This window comes from Branchiostoma belcheri, unplaced genomic scaffold (genome assembly GCF_001625305.1).
Source record: "Branchiostoma belcheri isolate BF01 breed outbred unplaced genomic scaffold, Haploidv18h27 scaffold39, whole genome shotgun sequence".
NCBI classification, from domain to species: domain Eukaryota; kingdom Metazoa; phylum Chordata; class Leptocardii; order Amphioxiformes; family Branchiostomatidae; genus Branchiostoma; species Branchiostoma belcheri.
The window spans coordinates 989,177-1,013,230 of record NW_017804009.1 but is presented as its reverse complement, the minus strand read 5'-3'; the positions used below and the strand labels follow the sequence as shown (position 1 = coordinate 1,013,230).

Sequence of the window (24,054 nt, the reverse complement as noted above, 5' to 3'; positions counted from 1 at the left end):
AATTTTAATAACTTTGGTGTAATTATGACGTCATATGACGTCAGAGCTAATAATATAGTCCGCCATATTGGATTTTGACCAATGACGTCATCAAATTAGCATATTCTATGCATATTTAATGATTTAACTTATATTTAATTATGTAAGATGTTATTAAAGTTGGAAAAGAAGTGTAATTTAAAATGAAACCAAAATTACTTCTATTTTTTTAAAAAACTGCCTGCTAGAAACCCGTTGCCATGGCAACACAAAAAAACATCAACTTACTAGTATTAAACTAATATGAACTTTTTTCCAGAGACATTTTAGGAAAGGTCTCCAAATCTGATACTTCTAGCGCAAGCCGTTTAGCTGCTATCTGAGATCAAAGTTGGGCCTCAAAAGCCCCTTCAGTATGAAATGGGTTTAAAAATCGGGTATTTCTTCTTGTCTTCTTTTCTTCACCAAAAATAGAAAAAGTTCAAAATGTATGATTTTTGTATGTAATGTGGACACAGAGGTTCACACATCAGTTTGCAAAACAATTGAGCTGGTAGCATGTTGATAATTTCTAAAACTTAGCAAAAAACTGTTCTGGGGTCCGCGCGGACCCCAGGTGTACAGATTAATCAGTCCGGGAAGGTGTACTGTTGAGGGTTAAACCATGTGGCCATAGTTTCACCCAGATGTGTAAACTATATTGCTTCTAAACCCTGGTAGCGCAGTGTGCACTACAAAATGTTTGCCAACATGCAATTTTGTATATACCTGGACTTGAATCCGGACCTGAACCTTAAAATGAGTTTAGGTACACAGCGCTAGTTATATTTAAAATTGTTGTCCCGTACTGCGAAGAGCTCATATACGTAGCCACCGTAGCAGCTCAGGCTTATAGAACTGGGGGTTTGGTGGTCTTCGGCTGTTTTCTGATAAGCCCAGTTCTAAAAAAACGGGGGTAATTCAACCAGGCTGGTTATGTTGTCTATATGCCAATCAGAAAATAGCACATCAAAGCTCCCAAAGACCCTGAAGACCCCCCAAACCCCCAGTTTTTGGCGTGCTATGGAGGCTATCATATACGTGTGTGCGTACGCGCTCCAACAAACTCTCGACCTCCATTACGTAGAGCGTTCCCCTCTCCATCGACTCGCTAGCCGCGGCAATTCCAGCTCTCACGCGGTTGTGAGTGGAAGCTAAGTGACCCTAAATTAGTGGTGCAAACGTGTGGATGATTCCTCACATGTTTCACGAGTGACAATCTACACGTGAGAGTGTCAGACGAGTTACGGTATATATAATGATAGGTCTGGTACTGGTACTAGTAGTGCAGGCGTACGTATCGCTGAAAACGGGCTCCACAAATCTCTTAGCTCTGTATCGTAGCTGCGATCTGCCAGCTTAAATCATCTCTGTGCTGTTACAATACATCATGCGCTGCAGACTGGGGCGTCAGTTGCTGAATTGATCGGTACCTTGTGACTGAAAAGTGGGACGAGCGCGTGTGTGTGCCGGTAGCTGCTTCTCTGTGAGTGATAGAACAGTGCGGCCAATTGTTCAATTGGCGCATGGGCTCATGGGGAAAGTTGCGGCGGCCACGAGGGATGGCGAGGACCATCTCATGGGAGCAGCGGGCTCAGCTGGAGGAGAAGGCCCGCCACCGGCGCAGCATGCGGACCCTGCGGGCGGCCCTGGCGGTGTTCTCCGTGCTGCTGCTCGGGGTGGGGTCGACGGGGATCGGGCTGGGCGCCGCGGCCGTGTACACACCGGGCGGGAAGATCACCTCTAGGAACAGCATGTCGCCGATATGCTGCGGCGCTTGTGTGAGTACAAAACCCTTCTACTGGTCCACATAGTCAGACTTCAAGTTGATGGCAATAAGTACGTATTATATTAATAGGATAGCAAGAATAGTTCAATAGAATAGAATAGATCATAATAGCAGTTACCTTCTTCATATTACCTGTTCACATAGTGCATATTTACTCTTTTTTATCCTGTATGTATACCAACGTTATTAGATTTAAGTAGAGATAGTAGGTTTGATATAAGTATATCGTACACGTAGAACTTCATGTTTGCAAATAGTCTTATATCACCACATTTTTCTTGTCAATGTATGTTTGCAATTAGCCCTCGGGCATGAATTTGCAATAAAAAAGAACAACATTATATAAAAATTAAAATGAATTCTTCATTTATACAATAACCTGCCCGGCAGTGGTAGTCGACGAATGCTTTTTTGTGATATAAGAAATTACATAATGTCAAAGAACCCACATATTATAGAAGAAGTGGGGAAATTCGTCTTCCACTGCCTCAAAGAAGAAGTCAGACCCAGCAAAACTAGTACCATGTATGTTGTAGAATGTAGTATAATGTTAGACGTAGTCTCTTATATCATTGCATTTTCTTTTCTCTTTTTTTCATTCGTATACATGTTGTTCTTTGGACCTACAATTAGCCCGCTCGGGCAATAAACTTTGCATTTTGTGATAACTCCGAGAAATGCAGTCTTACCTTAAATGCACTGCAATTTTTGGCACACGGTCTTCTTTTTTTTATTAAATCATATATATATATTGATAACTTTTGGTAATTCAATCTATGGTAATATCTCCAGCACACGTCAAATCACGGGCGCGGAGCTTTCAATCAAATCTAACACGGGATGTTTCATCGATCTTTGGAGATGGACCCGTCCTAATGGCTGCTACTCTGCATCCGTTTTACCTCCACAACCATCTATAAGACCACACCAAATAAATTGTATGGATGACGTCCTTTGGAGACCCTAAATCTAATGCGAGAGGGCGAAAAAAAAACAAGAAGGGCCCTAAAAAACAAGATGCCTAGATTAGAAATATACTAAGAGACGACAAATGTTAGGACACAAATTGAATGAGGTGACACAGTGTAACAAGCAAGAAGTCTTTTATTCATCATCAAAACAGCAATAAATCAGGTGGAACAGCAGTACTTTGTCGTCCTGTCCTGTTTTCGAGTTACGGGTTTGATGTCAATCTGACGATTTGCAGCACTGTCGTGGAAGCGGAATTTCTTTTTTTTTCTAGGAACAGGACAAAATCAATGCGCGCGCGGACGTCATCCATAAAATTTACTTGGTGTGGCCTAACTTTGGAAACAACATTTCAATCTCTCACATGAGTACCTTCGTCACTATCTGACCGTGGAGACACCGTATGTTGGTCAATATATCTATAATAAGTTGGCGTGGGGCAACGGGGGGCACTAACTATTACGTCGGTGAAGGTTAGACATCCAGGTAATAAGATACGCCAAAAAAAAAAAACAACAGTTAACGGGGTGGGGTCGTGTGGCGTAGCGGCAGAGTGCTCGACTCGGAATCAAGAGGTCCCGCGGGTTCGAGTCCTGACATGCCACCGATCTTGTGCCCTTGGGAAAGGCACTTAACAAGAGTTTCCTCACTTCGCTCAGGTGAAAATGAGTATTGTATTGTCCCCTGTGTTGGTGGCGGCATTAATATAAAAAAAAACTGGAGTGTGCCGTCACCACGTCTTGTTTTTTTATTTTATTCTATTTTATGACGATTTACCACATTTGTGGAAGGATTGACATAACAGGTGACTATCACCTCTTCAAAGATGTCAACCCCGAGACCAGACTGTAAGGCTTGAACCACTCACACCGGGAAGGTCCCCTACTCTTTTCGATAAGTGCGGTGGGTTCTTTAACGTGCGTGGGGTGTGACTCTCCCAAACACTGGACCTCCATTTCACGTCCTATCCGAGGGACGTCCCTAGCCGAAGCTAGGTACTCATTTACACCTGAGTGAAGTGAGGAAAGTCGTGTAAAGTGCCTTTCCCAAGGGCACAAGATCGGTGGCATCGGGCAGGGTTCGAACCCGCGACCTCTCGGGTGTGAGCCGAACGCGCTACCGACTGCGCCACACGACCCCACTTGTGATTAGATGTTAGAATTAAAAAAAAAACCACTTACTTAAGCAACTGGATATGATTTTGGAAACGGTCAGACGTTTCAGGTAGCATCCACTACCTTTCGTCTGTCATATTAATCAATAGTTCGTGCTTATAAACCTGCAATTCTCCTGCAGTCTCCAGTGTCACTGACGAAAGGTAGTGGATGCTACCTAAAACGTTTGGCCGTTTCCAAAATCATATCCAATTGCTTGAGTAACTGTTTTATGGCGTATTAACTTTGGGGACGACAGGAAGGAATGACAACGATAGGAAGATAGAGAAGTGGCCAGAGGGATTGACTCGATAGAACTTCAGTCTAAATATCCTTTTGTTTTTCTCTTCCAATTAAAGGCATCCAATGCGATTTCAGAGCAGCAAAATTGGAAATATTCTGAACAAGGCGATCTGTAGGATATTGATACATACTGCATTACATTAGCACATATTACAATTCAGTATTTCATACTTTGGACATTTAAAACTGCAGAAACAAGCCCCAAGATGAGTCCTTTATTTTATGGGTGGTACCCTAAAAATAAGCCAAAGGCCCTTCCAGTGACCATTTTCCGTCAGAATGTTGGCTATTTTTGCTCCATGAGGGTCAATCTACATTGGGACAACGTAGTTTCAACTCTGTATGTAGATAAATGACTAGGATATTGACTTTAGAAAATCTGGTTTCCAAGCCCTAAAACTGGATGCCTTTAAGATATACTAGTAGCAATTCAACTACCCGCCATACCTATATAGTTCGCGACAGCTAGATTAGTTTTTTTTGTTGAAATTGAATTCCTTGTTTACTTTGATCCCACAAACAATAATTTTAGCAAAAAATATATGATCTTAATTACAGTTGTTGTTCTTTTACTTTTGCACGTTGCATTTATAATGATGGTTATTTTTGCCTAAAATATGTGTAGGTAATAAAGGCATAATTGCTCAAAGTATGATTGTGCATTTTATTGGGTTACCATATTCTGAGCAGCTTTCACCGGTATATGTATACACTAGTGACTCGTGTCTGTTTAAAGGCACCCAGTGCAGTTTTTAAGGCTTTCAAAGTCAATATTCTAGACACTTATCTACATAGTAAGTTGAAACAACACTGTCCCAATGTATATCGACATTCATGGAGCAAAATTGCCCAAAATTCTGACGAAAAACGGTTACTGGAAGGACCTGCATTGGTTTTTTGGGTACCACCCCGAAAATAAAGGAATTCATCTTGTGGCTTGATTCTTCATACCACAAGTATGAAATACTAATTCAAATGTGCTAATGTGGAATAGTATGTGTCAGTATTATACAGATTACCTTATTCAGAATATTTCCAGCTTTGCCGCCCTGAAATTGTATGGGATGCCTTTTACATTCGTTGCAACAGTGACAAAATACCCATGTCAAAATGTATTACCGATTGTGTGGCAGATATAGCCTGGAGACAGTAGTTTAGAAAGGAAATGACAAGCAAGAGACTTCTCTTTCTATTCCTGCATTACAGAACATGACAGTCGCCGCCTTCTGTTATTCCTCATCGTAAAATATGTCCAGTGCACACAGCACGAAAACAGATATTTAAGCAAACTTTCCGCAATATGTAAAGAAGTATTAAAGGTGAGAAAATATTTCAGTAGACTTTACGACTTCGTAAAGGCCGCTGAAAGGCAAATTCCGCCTTTCCGTTACCTTTCAGTGCGCTTAAATACTACGTAAACATATTTCATATCTTTACGTTTCCTTTACAAATCCGTAAATATACAAAGATGTAGTATACATGTATCTGCATTTTGTACAACATTGTTTTTGTGCACTGATTTTAGATTTTCGTCATTCCTGTACCTCAACAAGAATTCACATACCCCATACCTTCTTTAGATGTTTAGAGCATTTGTAATTTTATTATTTCATTTGTCTCATTGATTATGGGGAAAAAGGTTGTAATTTACACGAGTTATGGTTTTTCTCAATTCAAATTACATATAGTTCATATGGGAAAGTATCATCCTTAGACAATATGTTTCATTTAACATTTCATCGTTAAATTATGCTAATGACATCCACATTAACATAATATATGCATAGTAATGTTAACCTTCAACTAACTTACACATGGCATAAGTATGAACTTCTCAACATTTACCAGTAGAGAATCGTAGCGTTTTCGCTTTTATTATGCAAATTAATCCTTATTAGCATAATTAATACCTGTCGATGTTCAACCTGCCATAGACTATAAACGTTACAGCTACCTGCCAAAAAAAAAATCAAGACCATAGCATGCCCGGGAAAAAAGATACAAAACCGGAGGCTCTGCTGCAGTACCAAGGTCAGCCACCAGGGGAACCATCTTTGACCTTGCCCTTTTTCCTCCTTTGACCTACCCACATACCAAATATCATCACAATCCATAAAGGCCTTCTCAATTTATGCTGACCACAAGTATGCGGAAACACAGCCACAAACACACACAGACACACCAAAAACACAGTACTTCCATTTTTCACGGAGGTATATTATTAATCCACCTGAACTTTCCCAGCATTAAAACTGGAAATTCATGTGAGAGAAATCGAACCGCTCGGAGGTCTCCTGATGGCGTTTCTCCTGGTATAACAGGTTGGCTATTAGCGACACGGGCGGCACATTTGGTGTAACATTAGAACACAACTGTTGGTGTAACGTTAGATCTCCCCGCTGTTGGAGTAAGGCCACAGCTAGTAACTTTTATGGATGACATCCTCCGCAAATCTAATGCGAGCGGGCGAAAAAAACAAGGTTCCAACATAAAACAGCATTTTAAAATTTTGACTCAATCATTGTACAAATGGTTTTGATTCAGTGGGAACATCACACATACACAGCCAGCATCACATATCACTGCATCAGAGTAAGAAACAAAACATTAAATCAGAGCCTTTTCTTGTCTCCTTTCTGTCATCCACCTTCCGGCATGGCAACAGACATCTTAATATGTCTGTTGCATTTTGACAGTGGTCAGCATGCCGAAAATGGACAAATTTGCCCATTTTCGGCATGCTGACCACTGTCAGAAGGCAACAAAATTTTGTTTTTTTCCCGAAATCAGGCGAAAATTAATGCGCGCGCTGATGTCATCCATAAAAATGACTTCCAGTGGCCTAACGTTCAAACACATCTCCCTGTTGGAGTAATCCAAGCTTCCATTATACACCTAATGGTCCTACGCACCGTATATTACAGTACCGTTTGAAAAGCCGACCCGTAAGGTAAAAAATAATTTTCATCATTCATGCTTTCATCATGTAAGCTAGGAATTACCTTAAGTGCGAATTAAAAACACCATTTCTATGTAAAGTGGTAGAAAAACTATACAGTACAATGCATCAAAAACGCATTTACAAGAGAGTTAAAAACCGTAATTTTTTTAGGTTAGACCATGTTGATTTGATTGTATGGTTGACATCAGCGCGCGCATTAATTTTCGTCAGTTTCAAAAAATCGTGCTTTATAAATCGTACAAAGCAGCTGCAAACTGAGCAAATGTATGTCGTAAATTGTAAAAAAAAATATTGGAAAACGGTGCTAATGTCGTCGAATGACAAAATCAACTCTAAAGAAAAAGAAGAAAATGTGAAGAAATGAAAATGAAGAATCTATCGTTCGCCACACCATACTCTGTGTGTTTAGTCATTTGTACAATCTTCATGACAACGTAGATTTCATAATGAAGGCAACTTTATTTTTCATGTTTACCGAAGGAAAACATATTGTTTTTACTCAATTTCCTCTTCCTCTTCTTCTTCTCCAAACACTAACCTCTGACCTGGCCAATGACATGATTTGTTGACGTCTGTCACCATGGTGACTGGTGTTGGGTTACATAATGTTGCAAACTTCATGGTCTGCTCTGCTTCTGTCACCATATGTAGGTGAATATGTTTGAGTAAAAATTAACAGGGCAGACCATGTCCGAAGGTAAACATTATGCATTTGCTTTGCAAATGTTACTTCTCTAGTCCAATCTTATTTCTATTCACACGCCCGCATCAGTTTTGGTGTTCCCAATGGATGTCATCCATATAATCAAATCAGCATTGCCTTTATTGATTGTAGCGGCTTCCATAGATGCAGTGTTAGGTCGCATTCCGGCGTCTAAACTGGTTTCTAACTAATTGATGAGGCTAGTAAATGTCATTAGCCGTTCTTGGTGGTATGACCTTGCGTTGAGGTCAGAGAAACTATATACTGGAGATACACGAGAAGCTGATAATATGTAACGTAGTTATCTCCTCAAATGAGGCTGTCTTATAAATCGAAGATGGCATGAAGTCGTGTCTTGTCTCAGCTGTCATCGTTGTCTTTAATTTCAAGATGATCCTTTCTTACACTGATTGTATAACAAAGCACCTTGCCCCAGTGAGTTTTACCGACAGCAAAAACATCAAGAGATATATCTACCATTCAAAATTCGTGACGATAGCAGTAGCATGTCCAGATCACGAGATATCTTTTTTAAATTTTTTTTATAATCCAACATTTCAAGACTAGACGTGGTAACACCACACTCAAGTTATATCAAGATATTTTATGCCGCCACCAACGCAGAGGACGAATACAGGACAAGACAAAACTCATTTTCCCTTGAGTTAAGTGAGGAAAATCGTGTAAAGTGCCTTTCTCAAGGGCACAAGATGATCGGTGACAAGTCAGGACTCGAACCCGGGACCTCTTGGTTCCGAGTCGAGCACGCTGCTGCTACGCCACACGACCCCACACAAACACAGACAAGACATCAAAACCGGAAGTTCCGATGTCGTACCATAACAAGCTGCCGGCCCGCCCAAAATCTAATCATTTTGAGGTCTCGCCAAGACCTACCCACATACCAAATATCAAGACAATAGAATTTATCCTTCTGGAGTTGTCGTGTTTCTAGGAAAAAAGACAGACGGACGTTACCGAAAACATAACCTTCTTGGCGAAGATAATTAATGATTTCTATCGCATGTAATCACACAACGCAGTAGAACTAGAGATCGATTCTGCAATGGTTGCATTTTTTATGGTGGTACGAATGTAGTCAAAGGGGTCAGCATTTAACATGTGGCCACAGCAAGTAAATTTTATGGATGACATCCTCCGAAGACTCCAAATCTAATGCGAGCGGGCGAAAAAAAACAAGGCGGGCCGAAAAAACAAGGTTCCTACATTTTAAAATGTTGACTCAATCATTGTACAAATGGTTTTGATTCCATGGGAACATGACATATACACAGCATCACATATCACTGCATCAAAGTAAGAAACAAAACATTAAATAAGAGCCTCGTCTTCTCTCCTCTCTTCATAGTTATCTGCCATCCACCTTCCAGCATGGCAACAGACATCTTTACCCATTTTTAGCATGTTGACCACTGTCAGAATGCAACAAAATTTCTTGTTTTTTTCTCTCCAAAATCAGGCGAAAATTAATGCGCGCGCTGATGTCATCCATAAAAATTACTTGCTGTTGCCTGTTCTCCATTCACATAGTATATAGTATACATATAACACAGTCCCCATTTACCTAGTGAAACATAGCCTACATTTACCCAGTGTATATACGTATACGTATTGATATGTATTCTTTTCAACACCTACCTGAAAATGGAGTGTAAAATATACAATACACTGCTTTTTTCGTACGTCCTAACATACATAAATACACATTCAAACATGTCCTCAGCCGACATCAAAGACGTACTCAACTCGAAAAACATTACAGTTTCCATTTCTCTTTCCAAACATGCGCCAAAATCCCAGACGAGTACATTTATCTTGTTTTTTTTTTCTTAAAACCTTGACTCAAGAGTTAGTTGAAAGGCAAGTCGTAGAGGTTTTCCGTGTGGATGTCTCCTTTGTCATTGTCGTGTTTTCCATCTCAGGTTGGTAAGTCTCCCCTTACAGCGGTCGATATTTGCTTATTAGTCGGTTTGTACATCACAGGTATGCCTCATCTGTGGCTGGCAGATACGCCGCCGGCTGGTCTTACGTCCGTGTCAGTGGGAGCCTTATCTTAATGTTTATCACAGAAAGGTCCGCTCGGAGAAGTCGACAGGCATGCATCTTTTTTTTTCTTTTTCTTGTCCAGGTGATTTCTGTACGTGGTGGGCGAAAAAATTGAGAGTTTCGCAAGGTTTGCATTTTAGCATGTCTTCGCTAAGAGTATTGGTAGTTTTGTCTGGGTAATATTACTCTCCAAGCAGAGGATTGGGCTTTGGCTTATTTGTGGCCAGTTTTTAGGCTTTCTTTTTGTACTGGCGGAGGTTGGGGTGGCACACACACACAAAAAGATTCCAGTACAAAAAAAGAAAGGCCGATAAAAAGCCTAAAACACGGCAAAAATAAATCAAAGCCCAAGAGAGTATGGTTATTACGTGTGTATGTGTATGTGTGTGTGTGTGTGTGTGTGTGTTTGTATGCCTGTGTCAGTGCACGTGTGTATGTGCACGTGTGTATGTGTGTGTGTGTGTGTGTTTGTATGCCTGTGTCAGTGCACGTGTGTATTTGCACGTGTGTATGTGTGTGTGTGTGTGTGTGTGTTTGTATGTATGCCTGTGTCAGTGCACGTGTGTATGTGCACGTGTGTATGTGCACGTGTGTATGTGTGTGTGTATGTGTGTGTGTGTGTGTTTGTATGTATGCCTGTGTCAGTGCACGTGTGCATGTGCACGTGTGTGTGTGTGTGTGTGCGTGTGTGTGTGTGTGTGAGAGAGAGAGAGAGAGAGAGAGTATGCGTGTATGTGTGTGTGTGTGTGTGTGTGTGTGTGTGAGAGAGTATGCGCGTATGTATGTGTGTGTTTGTGTGTGTGTGTGTGTGAGAGAGAGAGAGAGAGAGAGAGGGAGAGAGAGATAGAGAGAGAGTCTGCAGAAGCTCCTAAATGCATGCACAGATTCTGTACGTTCAATTGATGCACCATCATATTGCCGGATGTGTCAGGCCCTCCCCTGGGAGATTGGGAGCGTGTCCTGTCAATGTCGATACCGATTGCACACATGAGTTATACCATAGACACCTGGTCAATGTGATAGTTCACAGTTAAGTTCACTAGGTTTCCGTTGGTAAGTTCTGTCAATATCTCTTCCAAAAAGCCTACGAATGTGTGATATAAAGTATACGTAATATCTTATTTTACATTTCCAGTACACCATATTTGTAAATACTGACTGGATACATATCAAATCAGTTGAGGACTAGGTCTCCGTTGGTAAGTTCGATTTTTGTCAACATCTCTTCCAAGAAGCCTGCGAATGTGTGATATAAAGTATACATAATATTTTTACATTCATAGTACATCATTAAACGTGAAGATATCTTTGTAGATACCGATTGGACACATAAGTTATACCACAGACACCTGGTCAATGTGATAGTTAAGTTCACTAGGTTTCCGTTGGTGAGTTCTGTCAATATCTCTTCCAAAAAGCCTGCGAATGTGTGATATAAAGTATATGTAATATCTCTACATTTTCAGTACACTATTAAACGTGAATGAAGACATATTTGTATAGAATATATACATAGAGTATATTATGTAATATCTTGACATTTTCAGAAGGCCATTAAAGGGAAGAAAGACATATCTGTAGATACTGACTGGATACATGAGTTACACAAAATACACCTTGTTAATGTGATAGTTTACATGCAGTTGAGAACTATAGTTCTGCGTTGGTAAGTTCTGTCAATATTTCTTCCCAAAAAGCCTGCGAATGCGTGATATAAAGTATAGTATTACGTATTTTCAGTACACCATTAAACGTGAAGAAAGACAAATTTGTAGATGAATACATCAGTTATACCAAAACACCTGATCAATGTGCTAGTTCACAGTCGAGGACTCGTTCTTCCTTGGTGACATCTGTCAAAATTTTTTCCAAAAGCGTGTTATATAGTATATTATGTAATATCTTGACATATTCAGAAGGCCACTAAAGGGAAGAAAGACATATTTGTAGATACTGACTGGATACATGAGTTACACAAATACACCTTGTTAATGTGCTAGCTCACAGTTGAGGACTAGTTCTTTACTGCACGTTCTGTCAATATTTCTTGCAAAAAGCCTGCGAATGCGTGATATAAAGTATAGTATTACGTATTTTCAGTACACCATTAAACGTGAAATTTGTAGATAAACACATCAGTTATACCAAATACACCTGATCAATGTGCTAGTTCGCAGTCGAGGACTAGTTATTCCTTGGTAACATCATCTGTCAAAATTTCTTTTCCAAAAGCGTGTTATAGAGTATATTATGTAATATCTTGACATTTTCAGAAGGCCATTAAAGGGAAGGGACATATTTGTAGATACTGACTGGATACATGAGTTACACAAAATACACCTTGTTAATGTGCTAGTTCACAGTTGAGGACAAGTTCTCCCTTGGTAAGTTCTGTCAATGTTTCTTCCAAAAAGCCAGCGAATGTGTGATATAAAGTATACATAATATTTTGACATTTTCAGTACACCATTAAACGTGAAGAAGGACATATTTGTAGGTACCGATAGGATCTATGAGTTAGACCAGAGACACCTTAATTGTTAATGTGCTACTTCAGAGTTGAGGACTAGTTCTCCTTTGGTAAGTTCTGTCAATATTTCTTTCCAAAAGCCAGCGAATGCGTGATATAAAGTATAGTATTACGTATTTTCTGTACACCATCAAACGTGAAGAAAGACAAATTTGTAGATGAATACATCAGTTATACCAAATACACCTGATCATCATAGTTTACAGTCGAGGACTCGTTCTTCCTTGGTAACTTCTGTCAAAATTTATTTTCCAAAGTGTGTTATAGAGTATATTATGTAATATCTTGACATTTTCAGAAGGCCGTTAGAGGGAAGAAAGACATATCTGTAGATACTGACTGGATACATGAGTTACACAAAATACACCTTGTTAATGTGATAGTTCACAGTTGAGGACTGGTTCTCCGTTGGTAAGTTCTGTCAATATTTCTTCCAAAAAGCCTGATATAAGTGTGATATAAAGTATTTGTAGTTTTTTTTACACTTTCAGTACGCCATTAAGCCCGAAGAAAGACATATTTGTACGTACAGATTGGACACATGAGTTATATCAGAGACAATATGATAGTTCAGAGTTAAGGACTAGTTCGTCCATGGTATACGTTCTGTCAATATTACATCCTGAAGGCCTGCGAAAAAAGGCATATTTGTAGATATTGACTGGATACATGAGTTACACAAAATACACCTTGTTAATGTGCGAGTTCAAAGTTGAGGACTAGTTCTGCGTTGGTAAGACCTGTCAATATCTCTTCCAAAAAGCCTGCAAATGCGTGATATAAAGTATACGTAATATCTTTACATTTCCAGTACACCATATTTGTAGATACTGACTGGATACATCAGTTACACAAAATACACCTTGTCAGTTAGCTAGTTCGTAGTCGAGGACTAGTTCTCCCTTGGCAAGTTTTGTCGATATTTCTTCAAAATAACTCCGAAAGTGCGATATAAAGTTTTTGTAGTTTCTTGACATTTTCGGTACACCATTAAGCCTAAAGAAGGACATAAGATACCGATTAGATCTATGAGTTATACCAAATACACCTTGTTAATGTGCTAGTTCAGAGTTGAAGACTAGTACTCCCTTGGTAGATTCTGTCAATATTTCTTCCAAAAAGCCTGCCAATCCGTGATATAAAGTATACGTGATATCTTTACATTTCCAGTACACCATATTTGTAGATACTGACTGGATATATACATCAGTTACACAAAATACACCTTGTCAATGTGCTAGTTCACAGTTGAGAGGACTAGTGGTCCCTTGGTATGTTCTGTCAATTTCTTTCAAAAGGCTGAGCTCCGAAAGCGTGATAGAAAGTATGTGCAGTTCCTTGGCATTTTCAGAAAGCCATTAAGCGTGAAGAAAGACGTATTTGTAGATACCGATTGCTTCTACGCGTTAGACCAAAGACAACTTGTCAATGTGATAGTTCAGAGTTCTCCTTTCGTGTAAGTTCGGCCACTATCTCTTCCAGAAAGCCTCCGAAAGTGTGATATAAAGTATACATGATATTTTGACATTTTCAGTACGCCATTAAACGTGACGAAAGTCATATTTGTAGATACCAATTTATACCATCTATGAGTTATACCAAAGACAAATTGTCAATGTGATCGTTCAGAGTTCTCCTTTATTTGTAGGTTCGGACAATATTTCTTCCAGAAAGCCTTCGAAAGTGTTATATAAAGTATGTGTAGTTCGTTGACATTTTCAGTACGCCATTAAGCGTGAAGAAAGATATATTTGTAGATACCGACTGGATACATGATTATACCAAAAACAACTTGTCAATGTGATCGTTCAGAGTTGCTCTTTCGTAGGTTCGGCCAATATTTCTTCTACAAAGCCTCCGAATGTGTTATATAAAGTATATGTAGTTCGTTGACATTTTCAGTACGCCATTAAGCCTGAAGAAAGACATATTTGTAGATGCCGATTGGATCTATGAGTTATACCAAAGACAACTTGTCAATGTGATAGTTCAGAGTTCTCCTTTATTTGTAGGTTCGGCCAATATTTCTTCTAGAAAGCCTTCGAAAGTGTTATTTTAAGTATGTGTAGTTCGTTGACATTTTCAGTACGCCATTAAGCATGGAGAAAGATATATTTGTAGATACCGACTAGATATACATGAGTTATACCAAAGAGAACTTGTCAACGTGGTAGTTCAGAGTTCTCCTTTCGTAGGTTTGTTTGTTTGTTTGTTTGTTTGTTTGTTTGTTCGGCCAATATTTCTTCTAGAAAGCCTTCGAAAGTGTTATATAAAGTATATACATAATGCCTTTACATTTGCAGTACTCCATTAAACGTGAGGAAAACATGCATATTTGTAGATACCGATTGGACCTATGAGTTATACCAAATACAACTTGTCAATATGATAGTTCTCCTTTATTTGTAGGTTCGGACAATATTTCTTCCAGAAAGCCTTCGAAAGTGTTATATAAAGTATATGTAGTTCGTTGACATTTTCAGTACGCCATTAAGCCTGAAGAAAGACATATTTGTAGATACTGACTGGATATACATGAGTTATACCAAAGACAACTTGTCAATATGCAATGTGATCGTTCAGAGTTCTCCTTTTGTAGATTCGGCCAATATTTCTTCCAGAAAGCCCCCGAAAGTGTTATATTAAGTATGTGCAGTTCGTTGACATTTTCAGTACGCCATTAAGCCTGTAGAAAGACACCTTTGTAGGTCCAATCCTCGACGCGACACGCGCTCGTATTGTTCTGCAGCCCTTCAGGCCGCCAGTTCCATTTGTCCTTAATGCAATATACGTTCACGAGCTACGAAAAGATACAAAACACCGCCGCAGTCCCAAACGTACTACGTAGTTTGGGTCCTGGAGGCATAATTGGGTAGCGGGGAATGAAGAGGAAGGGCCCCGGTAGAGAATGGCTTCAATTAACGACACGACAAAGGCCACTAAAATCAGCGCCTGGTTCTGATGAATTATTTAACGTACTGGAGCGGGCAATTTCGGGGTGGTTAAGAGCCATCCCTTTTTGCGGCCCGCCGCGTTAAGGTTGGGGCAAATCAAACCTAACAATCTCGCTATAGAAAAGACGACGTACGATAACGACTCCCTCCGAGGATGGGACTTCGAGGACGTCGTTAAGGTGATGGTGAGACAAGATAAGACGCACAGGTACAAGAAACGTAACTAAAGCCTTGTTCATGTGAAGTCACCCAAACCGCGATTCGGGTAACTTGCATTCCTCACACCTGCTCCACGTGCCATACGTTCCTTTCAAATCGTGTCCAATCACGATTCTCTGAAACTGCATTCATTGTTTTTTGATGAAAACATGCAAGGTAGCGTGTTATTAATGTCAGAGGTCAACGACCTGCTTGCTGGTCCCCCCCCCCCCCCAGCGTATCTCGGCCGAATGCCGACGTCATCCCGCCAGAGGCGGTGAAGCTCATCCTAGAACGGACACATTATTTGATCATTACTGCTCTTTAAGTTGCTGCCACGTAAAATTTGGTATTGCATATGAATAAAGAAATATCACCCCGTAATCCATGACCGGGTGAAGTCACATTGAAATCACATTGCGTTCAGACGCAAATCGCGATCCGGGAAAACCGATTCGAAACCACCTCTAGAAGTGGTTTGGGATCGAGGCGCTTTCAATGTGATTTGGAGCGTTCAGATGGAGCCACTTGAAACCGGCTTTGGGGTAAACCACATGTAAAGCGCCTTGGGTGACTTCACATGAACACAGCCTAAGAGGGCGTCTATACGCGTATCGGAGCTCTGTAACTTAGCTGAGTGGTGCCTAAATAATTCATCCTCCGTTTTACCGCGAACTTTAATAGCAGAATAGTTAACATAGCGTGAACAATAACATAATGCCAGTTTTCGCACCTTGTATAGCTTGAAGGTAAGTGCATAATAGATGTCAAAGCTTTGTTTGGGTGCCGAACTCATGAATAAAGGATAAATACTAGTTTTAGTGAGGAAAGTTCGGGTCGTCAAAAGGTTGGTACGTGTACATGTACATGAACAAGAGTGGGCCTGTTGTAACGGCCATAACCGTTGATATCAAGAACTTTATTGCACGACAATTGCACATGGTACAATGTATGGCAAACTACATAAAGACACTAAAACAACAATAAAATAAATGTGTTGAATAAGACCTAATGTCGAATAAAACCAAACATATCTTAATTACTCAAACAGTAAGGGCTAGCACAAGTCTTTGATAAAGTGTTACAAGCGAGTGGGCTAATCACAAGTTTCTGTTTTTTTTCTGATAACAAAGCATTCCTTTATGTATCTACCTATTTTTGCGTTGTGGGAACCATTAAATGTAAAAAATATATTCAAATCTGTCTCCCACATCGGGACTCTTGAAATCTGTTGTACTTAATTCGAGAAATGTAAATAGTTTGTTACATATAACATCATATTTGGTACATTCCATAACAAAGTGAAATTCGATATGCGTAAGCCCTTTTTGTTACACTGTGACATTGTCGTCCGATTGGTTGGGAAACAGCTGAAAACAGTCAACGAAGTGACGTTTTTTCATTAGGCCACAGCAAGTAATTACTATGGATGACATCAGCGCGCGCATTAATTTTCACCTGATTTTGGAAAAAAAAGCGTGCGTTTGTGAAAATTTGAAAATAGGAATCTTTCGCCCTATCGCATTAGATTTGGAGGATGCGGAGGATGTCATCCATAAAATTTACTTGCTGTGGCCTTAAGATATTCCCATTACTCATCATTCATACGCATCTATCTATAAGCCCATGTGGGCTGGGCTACTTTTTCGTAAGATAAAGTAATAAAATTTCATTCACTCATAAATTCATCCATCCATCCATCAATTATTATCATTCAATCTTTATTCTTTCTTCATTCTTCATTTATTATGGTTACCATTTATTACTGTTTCCTCTTCTTCTCCAAACCAAAAAGGTCATTGACCTGAAAAAGACGTTTGTCACCATGGTAACTAGTGTTGGGTTACATAATGTTGCAATTCTATAGCAGGAGGGATTTAGACTCCTGTCTGACCATATATATGAATGTGTTTGAGTAAGAATTAACAGAGCCGGCCATATGCGAAGGTAAACATTATCCATTTGCTTTGCAAATATTACATTTCTAGTTTATTCTTCATTCGTTCATTCTTCATTAATTTCTTCATTAATTCATTCATTCTTCATTTAATCTTCATCCTGCCATTCATTCATTCAGTCATTCTCACTCATTTATTTCATTAATTCATCCATTCTTCATTATAAGCTTCATCCACTCACTCATTCATCCATCCATCATTCATTTATTCATTCATTCATTCATCCTTCCTTCCTTCCTTCATTCTTCATATATTCTTCATCCATTCATTCATTTATTCATTCTTCGAATTCATTCATTCTTTCACACAGAGCAGGCTTGACTGAATCATTGCCCCATTTTCGGTAACGACAAAAGACGACCTCAGAATAATGACTTGGCTTCCCCGCTGGCCCGGAGTTAATTTTGATTTGTTCACGATAGCTCTGAAATCCGACAGTCGGCTGAATGGCTGTATCAAGATGGATCTGGTGTTTACAGATTTTACCCGTACACTGGGGATGTGTCCTAGTTCTAACTTTTGTTCTACTTAAATAAACTTCTCGCTCTGAACTAAATTTCTGGGGCAGATAACAAATTTCATACCGTATACGCCAAAAAGCAGTTACTGGAACTGGATTTTGGAAAATCATATCCAGTTGCTTGAGTGACTGCTTTATGGCGTATCGTATTACCTGGATGTCTAACCTTCATCGACGTAACAAATTTCATACTTACAAAAAAAATATCAAGCAGCAAGATAGCGTTTTGCATCGTTTTAGAAAAGGCGAAAGAAATTGAGGTCATGGATTTGGGGAGAGCCACACCCTACGTACGTTTAAGAACCCACCGCACCTTTCGAAAAAGAGTAAGGGCATGCCCTGGTGTGCGATGGTCCAAATACTACAGTCCGTAGTTGGTGGTTCACTACAAATCACTGTCTCGTATCTCGTAGCCTGTTCCTGAAGAACCTGCTAGGGGGCCGAAACTCATGGCACTTCTTCCCCAGGCCAAGAGCTATCTACAATTCAAAATTCGTGACCCTAGCATGTCCAGATCATGAGATTTCAAAATCGGCAATTCTGCTGCAGTACCTAAGAAAGCCTCCAGGGGGCCAAAAATGTAATAAATTCTAGGTCTAACCAAGACCTACCCACCTACACACAAACACAAACACACAAACACAAACAAACACACAAACGCTACTGAAAACATAACCTTCTTGACAAAGATGAAAAAGAAAACTTCAGCGAAATAAAACAGGCCAGAAGACGGACTAAAATGAAAACACGCGTGCGAGATGTTTCATCGACCTTCCTCTAGTCTAGCGCCATGTGCAGGCTGCATCTCTTCACATATGTGGGGCCGTGTGGCGTAGTGGTAGTGTCTTCGGCCCAGACTCGAGAGGGCGAGGGTTCGAATCTTGCCCGATGCCACCGATCTTGTGCCCTTGGGAAAGGCACTTTACACTTTCCTCACTTCACTCAGGTGTAAATGAGTACCTAGCTTCGGCTAGGGACGTCCCTCGGATAGGACGTTAAATGGAGGTCCCGTGTTTGGGAGAGCCACACCCCACGCACGTTAAAGGACCCACCGCACTTATCAAAAAGAGTAGGGGACCTTCCCGATGTGAGTGATTCAAACCTTACAGTCTAGTCTCGGGTTTGACATCTTGAAGAGGTGATAGTCACCTGTTATATCAATCCTTCCACGAATGTGGTAAATCGTCATAAAAAATATGGGACGGCTTGGGCGGATGTGCTCTATGGAAGCCTTTTTAGCACCAAGCTCAGGAACACAGACCCTCAAAACCCATCTGTCTTAACCCCCGCAGCTATATTTAACGGTCTGAAGAACCTTCTTAACACTGCGGGCTTCTTTCAGATTTTCCAAAAGCACCACAAACTTTTCAAAGGCTTTAGAGAATCACTACCGACCCAGACAAATGCTTTAGTAGCTGGTATGCCGAACATTAGGGACCGAAAATAGGCCGTCCGTGGACTTCACATTATTGTTATTATAAGTCTTTACAACATTTGCCGGTAGCAATATCGAAATATTAAATTATAATAACTGATCGACATGCCACGTAGAGTTGCTAATGTTAGTCGTTTTGGCGCCTTTTTCGTAATATTACGTCGTCGACGGTATTATTTTCGTATCAATAACACAACTTCTATCTTTAGAAGTCTCATGTTCAGCGGTTGTGTTTCTCCCACGTGCGCGGCTGTTTATAAAAGATAAGAGCGAGAGCCTCCCGTAAGACCCCTGATTAGGGGTTGGTGGTAAAGCGGCGAGTTCAGGGGAGTGTATATTGTTTTTCCCCACCGACATATGGCTGGCATTATTTCTGACACAAATTGAGAAGAATTGGTCTCTTGTTTGCCACCGTAGCTGTGACGCGGCACAGATGTGTGACTGATTCTGTGCGCGCGGTTACACTCAGTCACACCGTGTCGCGTTGGGAGTTCTGTTATTATATTCTGTGGTATATAACAATAATCCATCAACAATGCCGTGCTAGCTATAGTTTTTTGTGTTGATTTATTCACATATATTTTCAAATATTTTTAACGAGTATCAGGTAAAAAGTGCAATTGCTTATATAACTACTTTTTTGGGGTATTTTTAGGCTTTTTTATCGGGGTTTCTTTTTTGCACTGGAATTTTTCTTTCGTTGGGTGAAAGAACAATCCCAGTGCAAAAAAGAAACCCCGATAAAAAACTCTAAAAACACGCCAAAAATAACCCAAAACCCTAACCTCTGCTTGGAGAGTATATATATGAGTAAATTATCATTATTATTTTTATTGTTGTTGTTATTATTGTTCTTGTTAGTATTATTATTATTATTTACTGTATGCACTGATGATATTGTAATTAGTTGAATATCCCGACTTGTTTTTATATAGTTCAATTATACGTTATGTAATTGTTCTGTCTTAAGGTATTAATCTTTTATCTATTTGTTATGTGAAGTTTCACTACAAAAAGAAATCGGACCTTTATTTACGCACAGTTTAAAGCATGCATTTAAGTTTCCTTGAAGATAAAGTTTCATACAGCGTTTTTAACCTAAGGTAAGTTTTATGGATGACATTCTCTGCTGAGTCTAAATCTAATGCGATAGGCCATCAACCAATAAATAAATATTTTAAGTAAGCAACGACCATTCAGGTTTCTAGTTTGAGGCAGACGTAAACGCTAGACGTTAGACAAAGAGATTGATTGGTACCGGTAGATTGATTGATTGATTGATTGATGGGTTGGTTGGTTGATTGGTTAATTGATTGATTGATTGATTGATTGATTGATCTCACCATGGACAAAAACCAGACTACAACATGAGTGGATAATCCTCAACCTGCGTTCCAATTAAAATTTAAAAGCGAACATCTGTTACGAGCTTTAACGCTTTATAAAATATTCAGAGCGCAGACTAATGTAACGTTGACCTTTACATGTAGTCCATCTGTCAAGCGTAGCGTGTGCATGCGTTCCTTGTCCCATCTGCGCATGTGTAACACAATTTTCCTTATCACCAATTCTGTGCGTAACTGGTTAATTGATTAATTAAATAGGGACACATTCCGAGCTAACAAGCATCCGGAACAAATTAGCAAAAAGATCAATCTTTTACGCTGTCACAAACAATCTTCGAGTCAATTAGTTTAAATAGGACATAGGTGCCATAATTTCGTGGTAAGGAGTAAAGTTATGTGTTCACGCCGTTATAAGGCACCATGAAGGCACCCAGTGCAGTTTTCAGGGCTAGCTTGGAAACCAAATTTCTCAAAGTTAATATTCTAGTCACTTATTATGTTTACCGAAGGAAAACATTGTTTTTGCTCAGTTTCTTCCTCTTCTTTTTCTCCAAACAGTGACCTCTGATCTGACAAATGACATGATTTGTTGACGTCTGTCACCATGGTGACTGGTGTTGGGTTACAAAATGTTGCAATTTCACAGTCTGCTCTGCTCCTGTCACCATATACTAGTAGTACATGTATGTGAACGTGTTTGATTATGAATTAACAGAGCAGACCATGTCCGAAGGTAAACATTATGCATTTGCTTTGCAAATGTTACTTCTCTAGTCTACATACTAAGTTGAAACAACTCTCTGCTAATGTATATCGACATTCATGGAGCAAAAATGCCCAAAATTCTGACGAAAAACGGTTACGGAAAGGACCTGGATTGATTTTTAGGGTACCACCCCGAAAATAAAGACTTTCTCTAGTGGCTTATTTTTGCAGTTTTAAATGAAATGTCTAAAGTATGAAATACTGATTCAAATGTGCTAATGTGGGACAGTATGTGTCAATATCATACAGATTGCGTTATTATCGCACGTACGGGTGGTGAATCCGCAGACCGCACGCAGAACAAGTTTTACACGCACTTAAAGTTCTACTGCGTGTCTGCGTGCTCCCAAATCCGTAGGATTCCGTACGGAAGCGGTACTCACCACGCACGGATGCCCTACGTTTGCCCACGTTTTTGCACGTAGACAGCACGCAGATGCACGTACGGCGGGTTGTGACCATGTAAGGAATTGGACTTTTTTTTTCTAATCAGTGCAGAGTGAACCTGATCTTAACATCGTATAACGATGGTCTTTGGTTCAATATGTCACATCAATTCCCTTCGCTTGATTACACATACATACCCTTATCAAATACATTATACATAATACATAATTACATGGTACATTATTGTCAAAAAGTAGAAAATCTCTAGGAGGAATTCAACAAGAATCTGTTTACTGCAGTCTTGAACTTAGTCATGTTAGGACTGTCAGGGAAAACCGAGGCTGGTAAGGAGTTCCACAGCCTGCTAGTCCTTGGTACATATGAGGACATGTGCAGCTGAGTGTTGGATCTTGGCACTTTAACAAGGTATGGGTGCCCACTTGTAGTTGAGCGAGTTACTCGCGTTCCAGATACTTTGGTCGGCAGAATTCCAGTGAGTTCCTCTGAGGGTTGCAGGAAGACGTGCCGGTAAAAGGTACTCAGACTGGCTACTTTTCTCCTGTGTTCTAAGGGATATATTCCAACCATTTGCGGATCCCTAATTTAATATCTATCAGTCCAAGTGTTGATAGGGTCTATGAGTTGAGAAGTTCTCGTCGTTGATAGCACAAACATCATGAAACAAGACGCTGTGGTACGTGATAGAAGTTTATGACCTTCATGATAACTTTTCGGTCAAAGTCGTGGCCGGGGATTTTTGTATGGCAGTGGGTCTGCAGATTAGGTTACAGCAAGTAAATTTTATGGATGACATCCTCCGCAGACTCCAAATCTAATGCGAGCGGGCGAAAAAAAAAACAAGGCGGGCCGAAAAAAACAAGGCTCCTACATTTTAAAATTTTGACTCAATCATTGTACAGATGGTTTATATTCAATGGGAACATCACATATACACAGCCAGCATCACATATCACTGTGTCAAAGTAAAAAACAACAACATTAAATCAGAGCCTTGTCTTGTCTCCTGTCTTTATAGTTATCTGTCATCCACCTTCCGGTATGGCAACAGACATCTTTGCCCATTTTCGGCATGTTGAATCTGTCAGAAGGCAACAAAATTTCTTTTTCCAAAATCAGGTAAAAAGTAATTCGCGCGCTGATGTCATCCATAAAAATTACTTGCTGTGGCCTTAGTCTTGGTGTTGATAGGGTTTATGAGTTGAGAAGTTCTCGTCGTTGATAGCAGAAACATCATGAAACAAGACGCCGTGGTACGTGATCGATAGAAGTTTATGACCTTCGTGATAACTTTTCGGTCAAAGTCGTGGCCGGGGATTATTGTATGGCAGTAGGTCTGCAGATTAACAGCTCCGATAGCTGCCTACCGACGGGAACGAAATGAGTGGTAGAGTGGAGTTATCTCGGCTCATAAATTTAGCCTCAGGCCACAGCAAGTAATTTTTATGGATGACATCAGCGTGCGCATTAATTTTCGCCTGATTTTGAAAAAAAAAAAAACAAGAAATTTTGTTGCCTTCTGACAGTGGTCAACATGCCGAAAATAGACCAAGATGTCTGTTGCCATGTCGGAAGGTGGATGGCAGATAACTATAAAGAGAGGAGACAAGACAAGACAAGGCTCTGATTTTATGTTTTGTTTCTTACTTTGATGCAGTGCTATGCGATGTTGGCTGTGTATATGTGATGTTCCCATTGAATCAAAACCATTTATACAATGATTGAGTCAAAATTTCAAAATGTAAGAACCTTGTTTTTTTTCGGCCCGCCTTGTTTTTTTTCGCCCGCTCGCATTAGATTTGGAATCTGTGGAGGATGTCATCCATAAAATTTACTTGCTGTGGCCTGACGGTGGTATACATACGCAATCTACGAACAGATCTTTCGGTGGCTGCCAAGACAGCATCAAATTGGCCCGGCAGTATCCACTTGACAGGCAGTTACCATTGGCCAGGCAGTTACCATCTGTCTGGGGTAA

At 40.0% G+C, this 24,054-nt stretch overlaps 1 protein-coding gene and 1 non-coding gene across 2 annotated transcripts in view; one reads left to right on the top strand and one right to left on the bottom strand.

Moving 5' to 3' along the window:
• Nucleotides 1-1,580: 1,580 nt before the first annotated feature.
• The window catches only part of LOC109476768 (transmembrane protein 196-like), a 25,793-nt gene continuing 3,319 nt past the window's right edge, over nucleotides 1,581-24,054 (top strand). The window contains exon 1 of the mRNA XM_019777788.1: nucleotides 1,581-1,799. Coding sequence (XP_019633347.1) covers nucleotides 1,581-1,799 — 219 coding nt within the window. The remainder of the gene's footprint in view (nucleotides 1,800-24,054) is intronic.
• Trnav-cac lies at nucleotides 3,841-3,914 on the bottom strand. The gene has a single exon. It is a non-coding gene; the product is annotated as a tRNA-Val (tRNA).